The 25919-nt window shown below is 39.1% G+C and overlaps 1 protein-coding gene across 1 annotated transcript; it reads right to left on the bottom strand.

Annotated features, from left to right (window-relative positions):
- Window positions 1-1468: 1468 nt before the first annotated feature.
- LOC121640654 (piggyBac transposable element-derived protein 3-like) lies at window positions 1469-2823 on the bottom strand. Its single transcript, XM_041986457.1, has 2 exons — window positions 1752-2823; window positions 1469-1703 (listed from the first exon to the last, which is right to left on the bottom strand). The coding sequence occupies exons 1-2, from the start codon at window positions 2741-2743 to the stop codon at window positions 1676-1678; spliced, it is 1020 nt and encodes a 339-aa protein (XP_041842391.1). The 5' UTR covers window positions 2744-2823; the 3' UTR covers window positions 1469-1675.
- Window positions 2824-25919: the final 23096 nt, after the last annotated feature.

Here is a 25919-nt window from a genome sequence, read left to right as displayed (position 1 = left end):
GCCCTGGGCAGCTTGTTTGCTATTGATTTTGTTTACAGGGCTTCTATATTTTACTCTGTGCATATCAGAGCAATTGTTTCCAAGTGCTTGCATGAATCAATGTTTCCCTGGAACGTGCTCTAGTGCAGCTCAATATCTCCAATTTATGTTTTAATTACAATGATCTAAGTGTTGAGAGCTTAGTCCCTTTTTGACAACCAGAATCCTGAAGTCCACTGCTGTGTATTGTATTGTCCATTGAATTCCACTGTCTGCATTTGTAGATATAAGAGAGTTTTGAGAGTATTCATCAAATTGCGTTTTAGCTATGCTGATTTGCAGTGATGATGATGGAGAGTGCAACTACGAGGACGGTGTACCTTTTACTGGCATGGTGAATGCTAACTGATTACTGAAAGACATATGTGCATGATGGGAGATTGGAGGAAAAGATCTTGAAAGCATAGCTGACATTTTCATATTTACAGCACTGCAGTGGCTTTTGTGAAGCTACAAATAAAATAGCAAATTGGGGTACATTTGAAGCCCGAGTATAACATAGAGCTCTGATAGCCTTGTTTAGCCATATGTGGCTCAAGCCTTAATTTTATTCCTGTCTGTGTTTGTTCCCTACTGTCTTTAGTTGGCAGAACACTTTATCATTTGATCACTTGGCATAAGAAGTGATTGCTTAACTCCGTATGCTATATAAGTGGCTTCTGGCAGGCCTGAAAGCCATAAATTTGATTGACTCATATAATTAAGGACAGATCAATAAAAAGCAGTTGCTTTCGCTGCTTCCCAGGACTATATTGGTTGGTGCACTTCTTCATCTCATGATTCAACAGCAAACCCTCGATATGGTGACAGAAAAACAACAAGAAAATATAATGAAAAAAATTATGCAAAACATCCATCTGAAATCCAGAGTAGGAACTGAACATTATTTATTTTTTTTTTTTCATCAACATCAACTCTCCCAACTCCTCCTTAACCCCTTCAGACCTGCATTTTTTCTGCTGGGCAAAAAAATTTTTGTCCAACTGATTTTGGGTTCTCTCTAACATAGAAACAAAGTGGATTTTTGTTTTTTTTGCCAACTCATGTTTATACCAGTATTTTTTAATGTCCATTGCAATGGACGCCACGACTAAACGAGCGTAAAATGTTATTACCTTGTAATTAATCAGGTATGACCTAAACTACTGGATGTCTGCATACAGACTACTACATAAAGGGATTTAAAGAAGGGTCTTGCACCATTTTTGCATTTATTGCACCATTTTTGCATTTTATGTCTTTTACTTTGCAGTATCAGCTCTGAACAAAATACTGTCATACTTATAACAGAGACAATAAAAGATTGACTGATTGATAGTTGCGAGATTGTCTGCAACTTTGAACATGCAAATGAACTTTACAAAGGTATTCCAGCATTGATTGTGAACAGCAATAAGCTAATCACCAGGAAAATCAGAAACTTGCTGGATGAGAGGAAGATGCTATGAAGCAATCTAAACATGAAGTTGAAAGATATATGATTATAGAGAACCAGTTCTGCCTCCAGTAGAGTATCATTTCCAAAAGATAACCATACATATTTTTAGAAGCAGGCCAATGAACAGATCAAACATTTACTTGGACACTTGGAATGTGCCCTGCAGAAGACATCACACTTCTGGATGTTTCCATGGACTCATTTTCGGTGAGCAGCCTTGAAGCAGTTGCGGTGTGGCACAAAGCACAGGTGGATGTTGCACTTGTCACAAAAGACGTGTGTTTTTCCGGTACAGTCTGGCATCTTGCATCTGGTGGCCTCTTTCTTTTCATCATAATTTGGCATGTGGTCAACCATGTCATACTGAACTTCAGGTAGAGGCCTTGAATCCTGAACTGGCCGGTGAGGTGGTCTGTGAGGGGCATTCTGTGGTTCCGGAGACATACTGGGTCTTCCACGTTTTGATGCCACTGTTTTTTGAACTCTCACCAGACATTGGGCCACATTCATCTTGAAATGAAGGAGATCCAAGATGTCTTTTGTTGGGTTATTGGCCCTCTTGGAGTCCAGCCTGTACTCCAACCAACTGTTGACAACAGCAAGGTCAAAAGCATGTGTGATCATTCTCAGAGTCCACTTTTTTGACCGGATTTCTGTGCGGTACAAACTGACGAGTTGATCAAGCAGGTCAACACCACCCATTGCTTCATTGTACAGCTTGACAACCTCTGGACGGGAAACCATCACAAACTGGGCCTTCTTTTTGTCCCACCGCCGGACTTCATCCTGTCTGCCAACACCAACAAAGTTGGAAGCCATGACAACTGGTCTGTTGTCATACCATTTGACCAGTCCCACCTTTCTATCACAGCTTACAACTTCATCATAGCTTCCTCGTGGCTTTTTAGCCATCTCTTTGTCAGACTGTAGAGGAGGTCTGGCAAAACGAGAGACCCTTGCTGTCCCAGCAGCATGAATTTTCCTCTTAGTCAGCAGCTCCAGAATATTGTACGTTGTAAAATAGTTGTCAAAATACAACTTGTGATTGGCCTCTGTGATTCGCTGGCTGAGATGGTACACCACTCCAGCTCCAAGTCCCAGCTGCTTTCTTTGCTGCTGTGATATCTCCATTGTAGCTCCTTGGTGCAACAGGAAATCATAGGCTATGCCACTTTTCCCACACAGAAAGTATATTTTCACTCCCCAGGGATGTGGCTTGCCTTTGATGTATTGCTTGACAGACAGATTTCCACGAAATGGTACCATTTGTTCATCAATGCAAAGGTTCTCTTCAAGTGGAAGCTCTAAGCATCTCCGGTGTATGGCATCATAGAGAGGACGTACCTTGAAAAAACACATCAGTGTTCTCAGCTGGCTTCTCCAAATTGTTAACCAAATGCAAATGTGACCGGAGCTGGAAGAATCTGTCACGGGGCATGGTGTTTTGAAAAATACCAATGTCCATCCCAGCTTCCCAGTACATGGAGACTCTTGGCATTTTCATTACTCCCATGGCAAGGTGGAGACCAACTAGAGTTTTGATTTCTCCTGGACTTGTTGGTTTGAAACCTAGTGTACCATTTTGCATGGCATACATGTTTGTGTTATCTGCCATCACATTGAACATCTCATCTGTAATGTACTGTTTGAAGTACTCATAAGGTCTCATGGGATGCCTCTCACTAATTGGGGGATTCTCAAAGAAAGTATCAGTAATTGGAGTGAATGGCCTGTGACGCCACTTGATTTCTTCCTTCTTAGTAACTGACATCTCCTCCTGATCCTCTGCCACCAAACTGCCTCTCTCCTCTATCTCACACTCAGCTGCCACCTCAAGTTCTTCTGGCATAATCACCTCTCCACTGTCCCTCTCTGAATCTAACAACAAAGCAATCAAATTTTTAACTCATTTTATGCATTATCTTATTAGTATTATTTTCTATTCTAGCATTTCTTTGCTATTATCAATTATCTTATCTTATTCTTTTCTTTATCTTACACATTCCATGCAACTTTTATCTTACATATAAGACATGAAATTGATAAAAACCTTACACTGTGAATTAAAAGCATAATTTATGAACTCACCATCTATATCACTAGTCTCATCTGACTCATTTCCTGAATTCAAGGAGTCAAGTTCAGACAACTCTCCATTTATGAGACGTTCCAAAAAGTCTTCGACTTTATACTCTACAAGAACATTATATACAAAAAATATATAGATTTAACATTATAAAAAAATGAATAAATACACTGTCATAGTAAAATTTAGCTTTGAAAAGCCTACATATATATTGTTTCTTTGCATACTGACACTAAACATGTGGGTGATGGCTAATATCACTAAAGTCCTGATGTCCATTGCAGTGGACGTTAAACTTTAAAAAAATACTACTAATTGGTGATAAAAGTTGCAATCAAAATAACTTGAAATACTATCACTTGTAACAGTTAAGATTATTCTAAGAACAAATTAGTTTGACTAGCATGGCCATAAATTGATACTTTTGATAGAAACTGGGCACTTACTCTTCCCTCTCACCAATCGCTCAGCCATGCTTGTCTTGTCTGAGGTGTCCCACGTTTTCTGAGCATGCTCAAAGTCATGAATTGATTAGATTGGATAATCAGGATCCAATTAGCAATCAGCAATGCTGACATGACTCATTCACTGTGTTTTTATTGGTTTAGAGCAACAAATATGTCATGTCCATTCAAATGGACGCAGGGGCTGAAGGGGTTAATTTGTTTGGTTGTTTGGTTGTTTCATCATATGCTATTTGCAGATGCTCCACGCGTAACACTTATCTGAAAACAATAGAAAAAAAATGGGCCCATAGTGCGTTGCTGTCAACTCTCAAGTTGATAGCTGTGTCTTTGCACGCAGCAGGGAAGAATTCCTTTCTGTCAAACAACAGCTGGTGAAGACAACATGATGCGGAGGCCATGGACGAGTGAGCCATCAAACCTCCGTCTCTGACAGCATTTTGGCAAGCCACGTTTCACGAAAGACTGTCTCATTCTGGTCTGCTTTTATGGTGCATGAATCAATAATGATTGCACTGTGTTCTCACTTGAATGGCAGAACTATCCCCCCATGTGGCAACATTCAAAAACTGGCAGTGTGGAGCTGTGGATCAAGGAATACCCAGAAATTAACATGAATGAAATGAATCACAGCTCCCACAGGGATTGCGATTCATAAGCTGGGAAATGTTGCTCACAAAAGGCATTGGTAACAACCAATAAAACAAATAACTTGTGCACTTTAATGTCTGGGCAGTTGTAAAAAGCAATGTTACACTATGTATGACGCAAGCTTGTTGTTGACTTGAGTTTGAAGATCTTATGCAAAGCAAATAATCTACAAGCTGCTTGGCAGCTGATCCATAGAAGTGTGTAAAAGAATAACTTAGAAAAGTTAATAATCTTCACCCAGCTGTACAATATAGTCCATGTGCAGAATGGATTTGATCAAACATGAAATTTGCAAGCTTTCAAGTGACCTGCATTATCAAATCAAAGCTCAGCAACCTTGTATTCAGCTCTATCAAGACCTAATTCCAGTCCAAGCTGAGCTCCCATTCTCTTTTGCTTTATACCCTCTGAAAAGCCCAGTGATTAGAAACAGACTTACAGAAAAATAAATAAAAAAAACACCTCTTCACCAATTCCCAACAGGACCTTTATGAATCCCTAAAGCCTTGGTCAGTTTATCAGCATCAGGGGATCAGGCAATCCCTCCCTCCCTCCCTCTTCAAACAGGGAGCCCAGTGTGTTTCTTGGCCTCTGGTGTAATCTCTTTGGCTGTCGACAGATCTAGCAAGGGGTCAGCTGTGATAACAGGATCATTCAGGTGGAGACAGAGGAGAGAACTAAGGAAAGAATTGGAAAAAGAAAGTGAATTATACTGGTTCAGTGGGACTGCTGATTTTGATGACCAACAATTATATGTGAAAAGCAATTAGACTTACATGAAGTTGCAAATTAGGGGTTATGTTGACTTTCCACATTGTTCTGTTGTGTATGAGTGAGTTCAATATTTAGAATGACTGAGAGAGTAACACTTTTGTAAAACAAAGGGCATGTTTCTAAGAATTTTGTAGCATTTTCAGACATGGTATGGGAAAAAAAAGTCCAACATTTAATAGTTTAATCAATGAGTCAAATAACTGTTAGCTGGAAAGGAGAGCGTACAAGACACTGGAGCCAAATGCAATTAAAAAAAAAACTTTTCTAGAAAGAAATACAATTATATCCCAGCTATTATAGTGGAAATAATAGACAATTCAATATCTGGTTATAAATTGAGCCCCAGCTGTCAAGACTGCATTTCTGACAAAGCAAGAAGGCACTCCAACAAGGCTGCTTTGACCCGTCTTGTTCTCTCTTCTTGCTGCATCCATAGCAGTCTGACCTGGCGTCTTATCAAAACTGCTATTAACCATGTGGGGGGAAAAAAAAACTGCTGCACTGGAAGTAGTGAAAAAAATGAAAAGGTGAAAGGTCGTGCTAAACAGAGAAGCCGCAGTATCAATTTTATGCTTGGGAAAGCAAATAACATCAAGCAACAAACACACATAAGCCATTACTAACACCCAATCACACATGTTAGCATATACACAAAGTTTTACAACATACTTTGTATGCATACTGCTGGTATTCATAGACTCCCCTTGCTTTTTTTTTTTTTTTTTTTTTTTTTGACTGTCTCCCTGACACACATGCTGAGAAGCAGCATGGTAGGCAGTGACACAAAGCTAATGCCTTGTCACACAGGCTGTCAGCAGATTAGCCAGTGGATTACACCCCAGCCATTAGATGTGCACGGAGCGAAAGGCCACAAACATGGCAAAGAGAGAGAAGAAGAGAAGAGAGTGAGGCAGAGTGCGAAACTGGCAGCGAATTGGGCAAACAGCAGCAGAAGGCATTGGAATAGCTAATTGAGGGTATGGAAGATTAAATCAGAAGATGAGATGAAGGCCAAATAGCACAAAGTAGGAAGTCAGACTGAGAGTTTGAAGGGCAAGATGTATAGATAAGAAAAATGAAAAAGGGTCAAGTAAAATTGCTGTCTGAGCAATGGTGACCAAGAAGTCACACAGACAGGGTAGCAAGGTAATAGCAACGATCCACAAAGGCGCAAAAAGAAAAATTGGGAATGTGAAAGAACAGAATAGGAAGAGTGTGTTGCATGCAAATGGAGGGAAATAAATAAAGGAGACTAATCAGATGAGGTGATGAGAGACCTTAAAGGGAAGAGAAAAAGACACTTAAAAACAGAATGAGAAGAATACAATAAGACAGAATGTTCATGACAGAATCAGGAACAGAGGATGAAGGGGAAGAGATGAGATGTGATCAAATGGGATTAAATTCAAATTGGCAAATATTGAAAAGAATTACAGTATATGAAGAAATAGTAATTAAATTATTACATTTGTTGGTTTCAACAATTCAGCAAAAGTAAGTTGGGATTGTTTTCCTTAAAATTGTGTTGTGTACACTTTCTTTTTCCTGTCTTACTTTTCAACTAGTGGGAAGATCTCAGGCCTTCTCATCTTAGCTGGTATTTAATATTTCAATAATATACCCCACTGCCCCTCTCAGACCCCCTACTTACGCCCCATCACAAAGTTACTTTGCAGATTTTGAGCTGTTATTTTTATAAGAATGGGAAGGGAGATGTTAGGCAGGGCTAATGTGAATTTTTTATTCCCATTCAGAATACAAATAAGTTCAGAATTTACAACCAGGCTGAACATAACATCTATGTTTAGTGTGCAAACTGCTGGTATGTTATGTGCCATGAATGTCAAGTGGTGAAAGATAAAGGGCTTTGTTTTCATGTATGCCAACAAGTACATGTTCATCATGTATGTGCATGTATGCATGCAGAAGTGTTTGTGTCTGTGTTTGACAGCAAGGCTGATATTATTCAGGACCCTTTAGTTGGCTGAGTAATCTGAACATGTACTGTGGAATGAGCTCAGACGTGCCAAAGTGATGATGTGGGTCCCCACAGTATATTTAGACTATATTATAATAAACCTACGTGTGCATGCATTCCCCCCATAAACATACAATAATTCAAACAAGCTAATGCAAATAATAAAAATGAAATGATTATGCAAAGAAAGTGTGGATGATGGGGAGTGAAATAACGGACGGCAAAAAAGCTAGGAGATGCACTGACATGTGATTCATACAGTATTCGCACAGTGATAGACTCACAGTTCACAGCCTATAAACACTAATTCAATGCCAGCCTATCCATAGCCATCTCTTGTGGGAGCCATTCCACCTTTTAAACCCCCTCTTACTTAAAACGGGCCAGATGTAAGTCAAGGGGCTGCTTTGGATTAGCCAGAGAGAAAACTCATTTCCTTTGCCATTTTATGACCATTTATTTTGAAACAATTAAGATATTACGGCGCCATGGATTCACTACACAGACTGACAGCTGGGAGCAATCCCATAAACCCCTGAGCCAGTGAATGAGACACCTTGCTACAATTTTTTTTTTCTTTTGCTACACTCACTGCCTCCTCCTCTTCCTCATTCATCTCCTCTATGCTTTTCCATTAAAGTATTTAGCTTAAGGCTCTGATCAGGTGAATGTGCTACCTTTGCCTCAGCCTGAGCCTGATCTCACCACTATCACCAATTACTTTAGCATCTCATAAATGCACCAGTTGGCTGATGATAGAAAGCCTAATTTCCCAAGACGAAAGGGAAGATGTGAGCACAGAGGATGTTTACCTTCTGGATGGCTTTTTACATCACACCTTTTATTGCATTACTGAATTCATAGTGTAAACTGCATGACTCATCTTTAGATGAATGAATAAGAAGAAGGCTAAATACAGGGGGGAGGCAAAATGTAGGCAGAGAGTTGCAGATGTGTTGACAACTTGCATAGATAGGACATGGACAGTACTAAGGACTGTATAACCTACGTAGCTCTGCCAACCCCCAACTTTGAATTGGAGGAAGCTTTGTCAGCTTCCACCCATCAATTCCCCTCCTTCTCCTACCTTCCACACTGGCATAGAAGGGCATCGGAGGTGTGAAATTGATGAAGGTGTGCTTGTGAAAATGTCAGCAGGGGATCATTGGCCAGAGAAAGACAGAGACCGTGTGTGTGAGTATATTTTTTTCTTTTTTTGGGGGGGGGGGGGGGGTGACAGGAGTGGCAAATACTCTTTTTCATGAACACTGAACTGTAAAATGGAGGACCCAGTGCAAACAATGGCCATGATCAATCGGCTATGGTGAGAGGTTTCTCATAAATGCCTGGTGTCCCAAACGCGCTGAGAGGAGGGGAAAAAGAAAAGAGAGAGGAATGGAGGAAAACTGAGTGACATAAAGAGATATGCACAGAAATGTGGTATGTGTCACTGTTAGTTGGAGAAGAAAGGTGAAAGGTAATGAAAAAAATCTGTAAATAAGTGAGCAAATAGGATAACATAATGGCAGAACAATGTATACTTCTTTTAAAGAGAGCATGTAATAAATGAAAGGAGAATGAAGGAAAGTAGAGGGACATGAGGAAACACCAAGAAAGAGTGCATCAATTCTCTAACATAGACTCTAATCAGACAAGAAGGGAAAACAGCAAGAAAATAAAACAAAGAATGCATGAAGAGACCCAATGATGTCACATTACTGCTTTTACACACTTAATATTCATCCAGCTTCTTCAGTTTTTAACCGATACTCATTCCTGTGGCCGTTTTATCAACAGTTTTTACTTAACAGTTTTGTGGGTAGAGTAATATAAAACCCTGACATGATCCTTGGCCTTTGCCCACTTTGTCACTAAATTAAAACTGTAAGCAAAGTAGGGACTTTGCACTTTGTGTTCTTATTAATCTATCATTTAATTTTTAAAACAAAGAATAGAAAGAAAAAAAGGACAACAGTGGATATTGCTACTATATCTTGTATGACAACCTAAAGGATTAGCATACAACTTAATTGTTGTTGTTGATCAATATTATATCAAAAGGTCAACTCTTGTGGCTCTCTTTCACTTTCTCTGAGTCATTCCTGAGCATGTCTGCACTAAGGTGGGGTAGATTGTTCTGATGGGAGGCTACTGCATACTGCATAAAGATTACTTATATATTGCGTTGAAATGATTTGTATTTGAATGGAAACAAAAGAAAAGCACAGCAACCACTGCATCAGTGTAATATCTGTGGGTACAGCTGTTTGCCACTTAAGGACTCAAAAAGTGGATAGTTTTTACAGGTTTTAAATGTATTCTTTAAGGAGCTCTCTCCACAGCTGCAGAAGTGACTTCAAGCTAAGTAAAAAGTCATCAGTTGACTGGATCATTTTGGGAAAAGGCCAGTTTTGTTCGCTTTCTCGTATCCTCCTCCTTTGTCTCAGTTATGTGATCACAGTATTGATACCCATGTGTGGGCTCTTTGTTCATCACTTAACACATATTCACATGGGAATTTGAGTTGTTTTTGTGGACAGATGCCCTGTGCCAGGTTCCACAGAGTGACTCTGTTAAGCTAGAATTGACACAATCTGTCTAAACCCTTTTTCCCTGGTTGCCTTTATCTTTCTCTTTGTTTCTGTGCACAGGCTGCTTTGCACCATGGCTGCTCGTGCCATCCCAGTTGATCTGTTAATGGACCTAATTGCTTTGCAGCTCATTGCACCCCATGCTAGCTCTAAACTCAATCAAACCGATGTCCCATCCATGAGCCACATCACAAATCTGATTCTGGTTGACTTAAGGTGATCTCATGACTCAGCAGTTCCAGAAAAGATGAGTAAAGATGTGGTTCTTGTCATAGTGGGTCCTGTGACAGACAGAACTGTTCAGGCACAGAAGAGTTAAAGCTGCACCTCCTTAATAGTGCGGCTTTTTGTATTCTCATTGTTTATATGCCTGTGACCCTCTCTGTGGCAGGCAATTTTCCATGCATTGAGACATATGGATTATAAAACTATAAGCAACAGATATTATTTTCCTTTCTATGATTGCATTGCGTTTTCTTTGCATGTGGTGCATCTAATCAGACACAAAACACATGCCCCCAGGAAGCTGTTCTGACAGGAAGCTGGCAGCACCAAAAGTATGACTCAATGCATTACTGTAAATCACTCCAGGTTTAGTTATCCTGGTCCAACAGCGCAAAGGTGTGGCGTGTATTTAAGAATTCATGTCTGTCCTTTTCTCACTGGTTTGAAGTGGGTGAAACCCAGCTGAAAAATGTCTGTCACATACAATGTGCCAAACCTTAGTTACATTTCAGTCAAACAGCGATGACAGTTGGGGGAGTTGTTTGCTCATGTTACATGCAGCGTCAGTCAAATCTGCTCAAAATATATATACATAGACATGATTTTTTTAAATGTTTATTTATTTTTTTTAAAGGCAAAGTGAATTCTGGGACTTTAAATCCATAAAGGAAGTACTGTCTGATTGTGACACATAAGCTCTTTACAAAACTATGATAACTTTCTTAGGTATGTGTGGTTAAAAACGTTCAGTTTTCACTTGTCGTCATTCAAAAACAATCCTAGGTTCAGGAAATTCAGTGTTCAGTGTGTTCAGTGGAAAACATAAATCAGGATAATTTAATGATCTGGTTTCAGGAGAGATTGAAGAATGTTTTGCTTTGAGGGACATGTGAAACGACAGTGTAGTGTTCAAGTTAAGTAGGTCAGTAAGTAATATATAACTGTAGGCGTTAACAGTGATTGTGTAAGGCTCTGTATACAACCGTCTGGCAACTAACCAATAAATGAACCACTTGTTGATCTCGTACATAATTATGGCAATCAATCTCACCCTCATACTTAACAATCACTTCAGCCACATCATGAAATCTTGTTTTGTCTGTGATGAACTGTGTGGCTATTAAGTCTTCCAGTTTTAACTAAACTTTAATTGCTCAAGAAAGCCTAACTGCGTGTTTAGTCATACATCATGGCAGACACATTCAAAGAAGGATCAGATTCCCTAGCCAAAGACCAGAGTTAGGTGTTGGTTTACATTTTTAATGCCTTGGAGATGTGTCTAAGATCACCTTGGCATTTCTTGCTCTTAAGCACCCCCCCTCCTTTTTCTCCTTCTCTTCACTGCTTGGGTAGCGGCCATAAACAAGTCAATCTCCATCCGTCTCAACACATTGGATTAGATTTATCCTCTTAAGATAGATTGTTATCCCAAAGAGCATGAGTCTCGCTTGATGGGGAAATTAATTTTACGATGACTGGTTTACTTGATCAGGTTTGCAGGGTAGGTAGGGGCTATAAATGTATCAACTCTGGGGTGTGAGGAGCTAAAAAACAATCTTTTTTTTTTTTTTTTGGATTCAGACAAGTTGTCCCTTTTCTCTTTATACATGGCATTGTATTGGTAGAGTGATGATTCAGCTGATAGCCATTTGTAAAGTGCCAGTAAAGGCCTGAAAAGTCCTGTGCCCCAAGCTATGGAAAGAGGTACAGTTAAAGATTTTTCACGGTCAGTCCACCATCAAACATGAGATTGTCAGATTTCTTTTTATTCATAATTAGAAATAAGCTGCATGATCAAACTTAAAATACAACTTATCAAGAATCAGTTGCTCTAAAGTACAACTTATCAAGAATCAAACTTTTTCTGTGAAGGAGAATATTGCTCTAAAGTAGGTATCAGCCCTACACAAACATAAAGCTTTACACCGTCATGGTGGTTATTGGATTGACTAACAAAAGAACTGATCCCGCCTGTTGAGCAACAAAATCCAGTCTGAGCCTGCAGTGCAGATTCAGCTGACTAGTATTACTGAGGACCTCTTTAAGTAGACTAAAGGCAAACCTCTTTTCTTGCAACTGAGAGGGTCAGTCATCTTGTTTTTCTGTGATGATTTTTTTTTTTTTATTATTTATTTACCTTTGATTCTCTCCTTCATATTATAGACTAGCAGACACTGTAGCTTGTACAATGAAAACCTAATCAATTAATCATTTCATTGCCAACAAGGTCACCATTGATGACATTAACAACTTGGGTCAGATGAGCTGTCAAGACCAACACTTATACAAAGTAAATTTTTTTAAGGCTCACATTTTTGGTTGTTGTTAAATTGTGCACACCAAGGTGTTCACTGTTACAAAACCTGCATGATGATACCAAACAGTTATGGTGTCCATTGTTAACCATCACAGTTTAGTGTAGCAGCACTAAATCCAAAGTACAGCTAAGGCTGATGGGATTATCACTTGTTCATATATGTGCCTATTCATGCATGAGATGAATGGACAAATATAAAATAAATACATCATCAAAGTGATTACAGTTCAGATATTTCCCTTTAGTTTTGAGCATTTACATGCTTGTAACTAGAACAATATTTCTGCATCTACAATGCCTAGTGACCTCATTACTGAAAATGGATTTCAAAATGTCAATCCTACTGCCATTGTTTTATTGTCTATTGAAAAATACAAAAAAGGGAAAGAAAAAAAAGAAGAATTAACAGAATTTCAAAGCAGTGAGGATATGCAGTGCTAATTAGCTCTGTCAAGCTAGAATAATCCCAAAAGACTGACTGTGTAGGCAGGTACGCAGTGAAACGCACACATCAAAAGATTTGCCTACATTATTAATCCAAAGCAAATGCATATTGATAACCTTTGACATCTTTTGCTGAATCTGAATCATATTTACTTAAGAAATGTCAATTAATGCTACACTTTGGATGACCTCACATGCATATGAAAGTAAACATGCACATGGCAGCACATCAAACACTCTTGACTCACTTAATACCATCGTACTGCCACCCTTCTTAAGCAAAGAAAATAGCTTTAAAACCTTTTTTTTGTTTTTTTAAATGACCCTTGTGTTGTCAAGAGTATAGATAGGTAAACAGGCTGTAGGTTGTGATGCATTTTCTTAGCTTAACAATCAAGTTTTCATTGTTGAATCCTTCTTATTGAAGGAGAAATGGTTTATTTACTACCATGTCCAGTTAAGCGACAAAGTTCAGCTATCATAGGCCAGCAGGGCAGACTCTTGATAAATCCTACCCTTTTCCCCATTTGTCAACAAGCGCTGATAGATTGCAGCTTTAGATGGTTCCAAAAATATGACAGAACAAGGTTATATGTAGAGCGAGCTGTAAATCTAATCACTTTTGCCATCTTATTCGTGTAAGGGTATTGTTGGATGATATAAAAACATTTAAAATGTATTTAGAAAATGTAAAAGGGCCTGAGCTGCTGTGAAAACAATCTGTGGTTCATCAAGGGGAATATTCAATGTTTAAATGTTATGGAATTGCATGTCTGCTTCACAACCATAACATAACCAACTTTCAGTCTATACTCCTGATAAAGACGAATATTTTCTAAACATTTTGCTGTTGTGACAGTCTCACAACCAGACATCTGTGATCCAAAATATGTTCTGCTTTGATATTCAGCCATCACACTCCCACAGCACTTTCTCAGAGGTAATAGTTCACATATCAGTAATTTCATCATGTTTCTCCATTGTTCATTGTCACAAAATGCACACTTACTTCTGGCCTGTGTATCTACATGCAAAGACTATCAAATTCTGCCCTGAGAAAATGAAGCTGGGTATAATTTGCAGGTATAAATCACCATCACAGTAACTCAGTCAGATACATGTCATATCTGAGTGCAGGTTAAAAAAAAAACCAAATCTGCTGACTGTAGTAGTATGTCTCTGTTTCTCAGAGTACTATTGTTAGATGCAAGATGCTGGTGTCTTCAGGGTTAGGTTGTACATCACAGAGTTTGGGCTGCTGCCACAAAAGTAACTTTCCTCAAAACACAATTGGTCATAGTCATATGTCTGCCTGGGCCACCGGCATTATTTTTCTCCAGCCCTACATCAGAGGACCATGCACTTGACTGTGTTATCATAAACGCCATTATATCCCAAGTGTTGTGCAACAGTACATCTACTCAGTGTCATGGATGTGAATGAATCATGTCTTGGAATCATTAAACATGATGTGCAACCATTACACATGGATTAAGAGTTTACTGCTTACTTAGAATGTACAATGCACAAAGCAGAATGTGTTTCCGACATCCAAAAGCAATGATAAATAAACAAAATGGTAGATGGAAAGATGCACATTTAAATCCTGTCTGACAATAAAATCAATACTATATCCCTGCAGGGGCTTTCAATGTGTCTGTGGCTTTTAGTGATGGGTTTACAGTGACCTTATTTTATGCTCTTTTTTTTTTTAATAGCGTGACATTACCATTACCATTATGATTCCGTTTTCTCTCCTTTGCATGTCCTCTGCATGGGTGAAAAGTAACTATGAATACTCAAATATGACAAAATCTGACCCTGCTTCATCTGCCATTTATTACCCCAATTCTCGTTTTGTTTGTACTTTCTGAAAGATGACAAGCTTGTTCGAGAAATTCTTGGCAGGTGGGCAACTGTCTATCGCGGGTTACCATCAGCTCATCAGATCAATGGATTGGGGCCAACTGGTAAAAAGCTCTTGACAAGACCAGTTGGGTGTTTGGGGGAAGCACAAAATACATATTTTTGTCTCTCTGTAGTGAAAAGCCATCATAAATTTTACTAAGTTTTTCTTTAAAATAAAAAAAAGTGTTCTATTCCTGTTAAATGAAGCTATGAACATTCATTCTTATAGATACCCCAGACTGAATTAATCTGAATTTATTGTTTTGCTATTACAGTTGTCTTTTTTTATTTATCAACTTCATACAGTCCCCACAATCAGATTGTACTTAAGATGCTTATTAATTTATTATTTTTAGCAGCTGACAAGAGAAAACAAAATCATACATATTTGAACTATCCTTTCAAGGTTTAGTCCAACTCTTTGTAGCATCATTTACCCTGTGGTACCAACCTTAGCAATTTTATGACCCTGCCAGAGACCGACTGGTCATCAAGGTTACTTTCCTGGTGGACCAATATGTCTTTTTGGGGCCGACACAGTTTATTGTTTTGTCTGACTGGTTCATAAAACCCAGTAGATCAGTGACCCGACAAACAGTAGGTCGGCCTGCTCAAATTTTTAGACGCCATCCCCCTTTGCTGTGGTCCCTATGTCCAAGTAGTCAGACAAAACTTCCTTTCCTGGCCACAGGCCCATAAAACACCAGACTGAACCAATCAGATACTGTAAATGATTTAAAGGAAAATCCCTTTTGACTCTGTGCCAGTGGATGCAGGAGGAAAAAGAGAGGATGTGCGGAGAAACTGGAAATAATAATAATAATAATAATAATAACAATAACAATAATAATAATAAAGATGCTGTCAAATGACTAAAACTGATTGTTTACCAAAGCAGACCTTCATCAGCTGCTATGGATGGTAATGATGATGGTAGAAGTGGTGATAAACTGCACTGCTCTCACGTCACTGAGGTTTTGTTGAGTAAAGTGACCCAGTAAACCCAGCTAATCTGAGCTATGTGAGCCAGTTAGCATGGACCACACTAGCTGTTTACAAAGTTATAACGAAGTGATGACAAGTCAGTCAAACAGTTGTTTTATTACCATGTTAGCTTGTCTTGTTGCGTTTAATAAATTAGTTGATTATGTCAATGTTTCCAGCAAGAGAACAGCTGGTTAACTGGTTGTGTTCACTGGTTAAAACAGCAGATCTTAAATGTAGTTATTTTATGTCTTTCTGAACTAAATCATCTAATTGAAAACGAGTTTTTATTAGTCTATCTGTTATCGGTTGTGGGCTGACAGTTGGCTACATTTGGGTCACAATGTGTTAGAGGCAGTTTTTGTTTATGGACAATATACAGAAATAAAACACTTCTTGAAGATTTTTTAAATTATTGATTTAACTTAGTCCATATATTAATACTGATGTAGCTGTTTGAATCCAATATTTCTTGGTCATCATTAAAAAAATCAATTCAATCTTTTGTTTTAACCTGTTTGAAATAAAATCTCCAGAAGAGGAGAGCAGACAGCAGACACAGAGAATCTGTTTCTACACTTTGTCTAGGAACAGTTTTCATCTGATTCATCATTTCTTATGTCTGCAATTTCTATTTATTTCCCTCCCTCAAACACAGTAGAAAATGCTGCTCTTATATCCATCACTATACTGGAGTATATATATATTTTACTGTATTAACAAAGTACACTTTTTTGAAGTACTTACTGTGTCCACTCTCATTAATTTCTACTAACGCTGCATGGTTTTTTTAGTTCAAGGAGTAACATGGTAAATATGCACAATTAAGGGAAATAAATAAACAAACAAACAAACAAATAAATAAATAAATGTGGTGTAACACATATGGGCTGGTCTGGACCAAAATGTTGGGGCTGATTTTTTTGTCCCAGTCTGCCTTTGGGCCCTGCTAGCTACAGTACATATAAGACTTCCCCTAATGATTTTTAAGACAAAAAATCCTCAGTATTGCGAAGCAAGGGCAATTTTGCCACAGCAGACATTTGCAAAAGAAATTCAGTTCTATTTCACACTGTACACCTACTTTACTTTTGTATTTCACCTACTTTTTACTTATGTAAAGTGAGCATAAATGGACCCTTGGGTTCCAGCATTGCACCCATTTATAGGAAAAGCTTATAGACATATTGGTAATAAATTTATTCTGTTCATGCTATATTGTTTGTATTCATATAAAAATTTTTAAATTAGTATTTTATGAAATGGTAGGCTTTTGTGTTTTTAACATACATGAATGTCTTTAATAGCTATTATGAGCATATAGAACACAAGTTCTTCAAGTTTTACACTGCTGCTGAACTCACTGCCTTAGCATGTTTGCATTTATGCAAATAAGGAGAAGACAACATGCTGTCTGTATCTACTTAAATGACTAAAACAACAATGCGCCCAAGACTTTAAAGTAACACAAATAAAACTGACGCATATGGCCAGAACATGAATTCACACTCTCACGGTTTTATGTCTGTCAATAATTAGGAGGTGAGACCTATGTAAACACCCACCCACATAAACGAACACACACATGCCTTGTTTAAATTACTTGTGCGAACTCTCCATGGCCCATTGACATAGTTCATTCCATAGCCCTTTTCCCTTGCCTTAGCCATCAAAACTGAATGTTTAACCCCAACCCTTGCCCTAAACCTTACCATAACCTTACTCTTGTATTCCTGGGAACAAAACTGCAGAGCCCCTAGTTGACAGGGAGCCCCAATAAGTTGGTATGCATTTAGGTTTTGGTTCCCATCTCTACATCCCTGAAACAAACCTCTTTTTTTTTTTTTTTTTTTTTTTTTTGTGGGGGGTATCCAGGAGAGCTGCTAAATTGAGACCTCGCAGAGTTACGTCACTCCCAGTCCATCAAACATACCCACACACGGAAAAGCACTATAGTCCGTTCTCGGATCTCGGAAGCCAGAGAGAGAGAGAGAGACAGACAGGCACACGGAGAGAGTGAGAGAAGGTGGGAGCGACTGAGCGGGAGGGAGGGCTGTATGTCCCAGTCACACCGCACTCTCCAAACACAACCACAGTCTCGCCACGTCCAATACAGCGCAGATCTGACGAGCACAACACAGCAGATCCAAGCTAGAGATTTTATTATACACGCCACATGTGCGCGATTTTTACTCAGTCTGTCAGACAATCGTCAATCAACGCGCTGGTAACGGACAACCAGACAGAAGTGGGATCACACGGTGGGGAAAAAGAGAAATCCTGAGGACGGGTTATTTTGCTTTTCTTTATCTCTTTTTTTTTTTTTTTTTTTTTTTACTCCACGTTGATTCCCCCAGGACTCGACAGCCATTCGGCTACTGGATGTAAAACAAACTCTCGACTATACTCTTGACACAGAGAAAAAGAAAGGAGAAACAGAGTTTCAAACTGGCCGCAAAATGGTGATAAGGTAAGACTGTTGGCGAGTTTGGAGGTTGTGACAGTCGGAAACTGAAGTCGCTGCCGCAGTGATTTCAGGTGTGCGTAGAGCCTCACCAAGTTGCTCCAAACATGCTTGCGGTGCTCGTATTTAAATGGCTTTAATTCTCCCAGTGAATACAAGCAGTGTGTTGGCGTGTTTGATGAAACAGCCGCTAAATGTCTTGTTTTTACGCACAGTGCTTGTAAATATGTACCACCTTTTGAGATGTTGTGCTGTGACAGCCACGATGAGAAACAATGCATAACTTAAACTACGTCCGTGATGTGCAGCTAAACTGTATGCTAAAAGACAAAAGGTTCTAATATAGAAAATTCTTAGGAAATTAATGTGTACCCAGTGCCTTCATATTGCGATTTGGATAATCCAGCAACTATCGGTTCCGCGTAATGTCATAAAAAAAATAACAAATGCGTCCAGATCACACTTTATTTCATCTTTCTTTTTTTTCTTTTTAACTCCCCGTGTTAAGATGTCAAATAAATATAGTTCATAAACGGCATCCTTTTAGAGTTGTGGAAGCCTTTTCAGAGACTGGATTGTGAAGAATTTTCAAAGTGCATTCCTGCAACTCTCCAGAGATCCCCCGTCCACCGTGTCTTATTTTAGACCACGTTTTTATTTTGGTCGGGGGCTTAAAGTATGCTGTGCTTTTTAAAGAGCTGGCATATTTTTAAAGGCTGTGGAATATCAGTCAGACAAGCAGAGAGTTGGTCAGTCTCGCAAATGTACTGTCAATAGGGTGAAAGTGACGCTTTATCTCCAGTAGAAGCGCGTGCCACCTGTGCTCAGTATGCTATTTGAGCCACTAGGGGACTCATTCTCCCCAGCCTGTGAGGAAAATGCAGTAGATGACGAGGTACAATCCAAAATCTGAGGTTAAAAAAAAAAAAAAAAGAATGTTAGTCAATTTATTTGAAAAAAAAGGTGATTTTTGGTGATAGCAAATGAACTAATTATGTGGTCATGTGATTGTTAAAAATAAAAACAAATCTAAATCAACATTACATGTTTGGGATTTATATTCACATTAAAGACAAGTTTTGCTGTTGAAACCAAATGAAAATGCGGTAAATAAAGGCAGAGTAAGCTTGCCATGTGTTTTAAAGGGCAGGAGATGTATGTGCATGTGTTTAAACATGCAAATCTGTGTGCATGTGTTTGCTCAAGCATTTCCAAGTTTATAGCCAGTAAGCACCCTGGGAGAACACACCCCAGCAGCCTACACTGTCTTCCATATTTTACAGTTCCCAGCTCAAACAATTAGCACTTGCCCAATTTTGACACGGTGCAATTAATGCTGCCACCACATGTTCGATTTCCAATTTTGCTGTTGCTACAGCAGCTCTCAAAAGGGGGCAAAACGAATACGCACCAAGGTGTGTGTTCAGTTTAAGTGCTGCTATCCAAAGTCGCTGAAGGGAACAAGTGTCTCAGTCATCAGAAAGTGCCACTAATGGGACCATCTTCACTTAAACTTTCATCACTTTTCATGTTATTTTTAGATCCTGAAAACTCAAAATATATAACTTTAGTCATTGACATAGAAGTAAACAACGAAAAATAAATCTGTATTAAAGAGAAGGATTAAAGAGTGACGCTTTTGTGTGTCACTTACCTGCGTTTGTGTGGGTCTGCATGTCTATGAGAGATACAGGTTATGGCATCCAAGTAAATAAATTGAGAAATGGTAAGCGTTAGAACATAGCTATAAGAGATTTGAGACATTTTGCGTGTCTGCCAATCCTCTCTTCCTCCTCTTTTCTGTGTTCAAAGCAAATTCTGAATCATATCCTACGTTTTCTTTAGTGTCTGGAAAAGGCAGCAAAGAATTTTTAAAACTAAATGTTGGACAGAATTCAATCATCTTTATTAAATCATCTTGTTTTAAATTAGAAAAATAAAAACAAAGAAACAAAAAAAAAAAAAAAAAAATTCATCTACACTGCTATGACGTTTTCTTACACCAGTATAAATGTGTTAGTTCAGTATTAAAAATCTCATAGTTTGTAGTTTATTTGGTGTAACAGAGGCATTTCAACAAGGCAAGCTTCAAATATTTTCTTATCCGTGTCCTTCTCGGGCACTAAGCCAAGCCCTCTTACAAACAAGTGTGCCTGCACCTCACAGCCCCATTCTCTTAGCACAGCCAAGTAGCTCTCAGTCAGGTTTATTTTCAAGAGTATGGGAAAAATAAAGGAGAGCGAAGGGTAAGAAAAAAAAAAAAAGAAAAAAAAAGTTTTTCTATCGTTTTGTGTGCATACACATGTGTTTGCAAGCTTGTGTTTGTGAGCACCGCTTCAGGAATTCCAAGGCCGGGGCCTCTATTACAAGTGTGGAATGAGAAATCAACACTTACATTACAAAAATGGATACGTAAACATAGAGGCCACAATTATCAGGCGCCGTGGTGTTGGAACTGGAGGAGATGGAGTGCCAATAGGTCTGTTAGCAATCACCCCCCTCACTGCCCTCTGTAATCCAGTGGGTGTATTCTAGCTTATTTTGTACCAACAATGGCCCTTAACAGCTACCCACTGACTGGCAGGCTGGCTTGCTTGTTGGCAAGGGTGGGTGGTTGGCGGATGCAGCAGAAAAGTTTGACTGGGAGATGTCATATCCAAGGGTAACAAGGTGTATGAGCATGTGTCACACATTTTGTATACTGTGCAGTTAAGTTTCCTCCTGTAAATCAGCTGACATGTGTGCTAGTGCTTCAGGGGCCTTACAGCTGACTACTAAAACTCCCTTTACAGAGGCCAGCTTGATGCAATGTGACAAATGAGAAAGCAGTTTGATTTTGCACAACACTGAACTGCATCACAGCATAATGAAGTGATCATGACTTTACCCTTGGTTCACTTTGGCCCTGATCCTGCTGTGTTTTTCCCCTCTATTCAATCGCTTCACTCACTTATTTACTTGGCAAGCATTTCCTCCTGTAACCTCTAGTACTGCATAACTATCGTCAAGGGTGGGTTGCTTGATAAAAACCACCGCTACGGGGCATTGGTTTTACACATAAGGGAACACTGGCAGTTTTTTTTTTATTTTTTATTGATATCCAAGTTGCCACTAGGTTGGAATAATAAGAAGCCTATTTTCACGCCCAGGCAAAAATCACCTCTGCTGTCCATCACTCTGTCAGAGCAGAAAGCTGAGGCGTAAATATTATTGGCAGTGGAGGGAACACAAGGCTAGAGCTGAGCTTGTTCTTTTCTGTTAACTCTTATTTTCCACTTTTGTTACTCTTTGTTCTCCCTTTCCCTTTTTATGACTTGATCACAAGTGGGTTTTATAAAAAATGATGAATCATAAAAAAGGAAAAGAAAACTAAACAAAACCCTTATCCAGTTTCATTTTGATTGAGATACACCACATATATCAGTCACTTGTGAAATTTACTTCAATCTACTGTAACACAAAGGCACAGCTTCACTTTTAACCTGGTTGAACATGTGTTGCCTTGAGGCTGTGCCTCCAGATTCTGCATATAGGGGGAGTACCGGTGTGACAGAAATGGGTATGACTGCTTTTCTGCCGCAGCTGCTTGCGGATTGGGTTTCAGAAGATGTGATAGATGCCAAACGCCTGTAGCCAGTTGTGAAGACATAAGCGGGGAGCGAGTATGCTGGTATGGATTTGGATCAGGGTCAGTGGCACTGGCAGTGGATTGTAATCCTGCCCTTGACCTCCATTTTGGATCATCCATCATGTAGTCACTAACAGTCTGTCACTATGAACACCTTGAGGGAGTTGGGGCTAAATATCAGAAAACTAAAAGCAGCAAGTAAGCATAATAATTCTAATTCAAAATGTTGCAAAGGTGATGGGATGATGATATTCAAGATTTCATTCTGTGTTGCATGCTTCAGTATTTTGTTTGATGCCCTTGCCATTGTCTCATTTTCTCTTATCTTAATTTTTGGAAAGACTGAGAGCAAAATTCTCTGAGGTTCATTTGAATAACTTGCAGAATGAGGAAATAAAGGCGGGGGGAAGAAATGGAAGTGACGAGCGGCTCTGTGCATTCATGTCACACAGCTTTATCAAATTATTCCACAATAGCAGCCACACAAGTGATGGAATTTCAATTAAAGTATGACAGTTTCAGAATTTGTTTCTGCTCACCACAGAGTAAGTGAAGGCTGTGTTTCATGTGTTGGGAGCCACTGGAGTAGAAGACATATATACCAGGTTATATTCTCTATCTACTCCCCTCCCTGCTTTCTCATGTCCTTCCATGAAAAAGGAATGACTTAGCTAAAAATAAATAAATGAATAATTAAAGCTTTAGTTCAGAGGCAGTCTGTGGTTAGAGTCTGCAGACAGTGGGAAAAAGGGTGTTGTGATAAAGGTCTGTGCAGCACAAACGTAAAAGTGGAGGCTTTAACTTACAGGCTCCTTCCAAGAACAATTACACTACCTGCTGTTCAAAATATAGGGGTTGAAGTGCAAGGGAAAGGTGCTTAGCTCAGACTGGTGGCTACTTCATAAACTGGAAAAGAGCTACGTATATAAGTGACCCTTAGGGACTGTAAACTGGCATTTATAAGCTTAGACACGTTCATAGACATACACCAAGTTTGTGCATACACGGAAAAGGTTGTGAAAGACAATACCAGAATTACACTGAAGAACAGACAACATGTAATAGTGTGTTGCTCATAAGGAGAATCATTTGCAGAGACTAAACATGACATAAAAAGACTCCTGTCTTAAACAAAGCTTAAGATTAATATTTGTTGTCCATTTGCATTTTACAGACTCCTACTGGAATTGGCATAGGGGAAAGAATTCCATTAAAAAGTGCAGTGACATTGCCACATAGCAATTTCACGAATGAGGAATGCATTTAATAGGGGATGGACTTTTCATAATTTGGAAGTGTTTCCCCAAGAAGTGCCAGAGTTTTTGAAGTGTTGTAATAGGGCCCAGTGCCTCCAGTCCACTCTCTCTGGCACCCACATATACACAGGTAGATCTTTGTATACATTTTACAGTCAAAGTGAGCAACACAGCTGAAAAAACAGTTAAGGTATGTGGACAGATTCTAAATAATTGGTTTTAATATTCCTTATTTGTTCTTTCTGCTTAGTTCTGAAATTAAATTCCTGCATCTCTACAAGGTTAGGAGTCAATGTTTAAATTCTGCGTAACCCTGGCATTCTCTCTCTACTCAATCTGCAATTATAGCTAGCTGCTTTGAAGAAGCCAGGCGGAACTAAAATGACTTTTCATGTCCGGTATAATGACTGCCATTTGGAAGCAGACATGGGGAGAGAGGGTGAGAAAGACAGAGCTACAGAGGAGAGAATGAAAAAAAGATGGAGGGAGGGGCAGTAGGAGGGGGAGAAGGGGGGCAATCAGTGGATGAAAATGGCTTAGGTCACCTTTGGTTGTACCCATACAGCCCAAACCAACCACCTTTCATTCTTCACAGATGAAACTACCACATTCCATCACTTTTCATTCCTCTCAGTGCCTCTGTCTGAAATTCTCACCCTCTTCTCACTTTTTTCTCCATCGGTCACCATTCATTTGCCTTCAAAAAAGCTTAGCAGCTTAAATGTGGATTACAAGATGAACTGCACAGAGTGCAATGCCGTATATTCTCTTTAGGATGGGCCACTACTGCTAAAGGCCAGAGCTGAGTGCCATCACCTGGTCTAGCAGTCGGCTATCTTTTACACTTTCCACGTTAATGAGGCCAGACAGTTGGGGATGAAGTTATAGTGCAGGCTGGATGCTGTGTTGGTAATCTATTATTTAGAATCTCATGGGGCGGCTGGTCTCAAGAATTTCATGCATGCATTTTGCAAAGCAAATGGTAGCCCGGAGGAAACACAAAGCTGTGTGGGAAATAAATGAGTGAGTGTTAGACATTAATGTGAGCAGCAGCATTTCCTTGTCCTGGCTATTTCCAACCTGCCAAAACCTGAAAGGAAACATTTTGAGATTTTGTAATTTCTTTCATTACACTAGAATTATAATGTTGATAATATGAATGTGCTTCAGTGGTGCTAGTAATGCTGACAACTTCATGCAGTATATTAGTCTATTTTTTTTTAGTCTTTTCCCACCTTTTTTTTTTATTTCTTGTTGGGATTTTTTTTTTTAGGGATGACAGATGAAGGTTGTGCTCAGGTCTTCAAACACCCGACACAGAAGAACGGGTATAGCTTTCCGCTCCCTTTTCATGTATATTTTAGGAACTATTTCGGAGGAGTTTCTGAGAGTTGCATCACTCTGTTATGGATAACACTTTGCAGATGGGGCTTGTTTATATTTAGGTGGGCTAAAAACTATGGCATAGATGACCCCCCGTTCCCCTACAATGTATTTATAGTTTAAATTTCTTTAGGTACACACATTTCTGCAAAGCTGATTTAAATTATAGCATACATCGACATATTTAAGAGATATGTGGGCTGGCACCGATCACAAAGTCAAGAAACAAGAACTTGATATCTTGAACTTTTTCATAAGTTCCATATACCGCTAGAGCAGGGGTGTCCAAAAGGGCCACCATCATTACCATGAGTCAGGTGTGATGGAGCAGGGAAACATTAAAAACCTGCAGGACAGCAGCTCTTGTGAACCAACTTTGGACACCCCTGCTGCAGAGCAATTGACTATATTTGGCCTTGGACATACTGAAATCTGCTGAGAGATAAGATAGCAACAGTTAAACATAGAGAAGCAGTTTTAGCCAGAGTTGTTAAGCAGACTTGGGTTACTCTGAAATGAACTTCATGCAGAATGGCTCAAGATACTAGAATAGCACAGAGTGATGGATCGCATAAATAAGCTACACATGCCACACCGTGTGAAGTCACCAAGTTATTCATGACTCTGTATATAAAGATCTACGTCATAATAACTTTATTTTCATATTTGCCATAGCGTGAAATTGCTCACATATAGACATGACATACTTAAAGGTGCAGGGTTTGGGATGCAATGACATCTAGCGGTTAACTGCAACTAAGTAAATATGTTTCACCAACCCCTCAAAACTATATTTCTACAGAACCATATTAGACCCACTCTGGAGCTGGTGTTTGTTTGGTCCTTTTAGGTTTTTGTTGTAGTTTGACAGCAGCAGCCCAGGAAATAATAAGAAGGGGACTCCCCTGGCTATTCAGCCCCAATGAAAACCTAATTGTTAGCATTATGTCTAATTTCTACCAACTTACATCTCAGTCATCAACTCATGAGACTTAGTTAAAAATTGTTAGTGCCATACTTTAACATTCAGAACAACACAATTCACACTGGCAAAAAAAAAACAAAACAAAACCACTAACAACATTATTGATTTTTATTTACTGGCCTAAATAACAGCATCATCCATTCATGAAATCCCCCAAAACCTGCAGAGCATATTAAAGAAAAGTTTTTGTGATCTGCAATACAAAGATTTTCCACAGAGTTTCTCAATCAATTCGTAAGAAGTCCACGTCAGGCGTCAAGCACTGTAATCCTAGCCTCCACACTAAATCCTCTACCTACACCTA

This window comes from Melanotaenia boesemani, chromosome 5 (genome assembly GCF_017639745.1).
Source record: "Melanotaenia boesemani isolate fMelBoe1 chromosome 5, fMelBoe1.pri, whole genome shotgun sequence".
Classification (NCBI taxonomy): domain Eukaryota; kingdom Metazoa; phylum Chordata; class Actinopteri; order Atheriniformes; family Melanotaeniidae; genus Melanotaenia; species Melanotaenia boesemani.
This window is presented reverse-complemented; position numbering and strand designations above follow the sequence as displayed.

What these genes read in the sequence shown, in the direction of transcription:
- LOC121640654 (XM_041986457.1), bottom strand. Translation starts at nt 2,743, where the DNA reads ATGGTACCATTTCGTGGAAATCTGTCTGTCAAGCAATACATCAAAGGC. An exon ending in TGTACCGGAAAAACACACGT is followed by an intron (nt 1,704 to 1,751) that starts CTTTTGTGACAA and finishes GCCACACCGCAA; the next exon opens with CTGCTTCAAGGCTGCTCACC.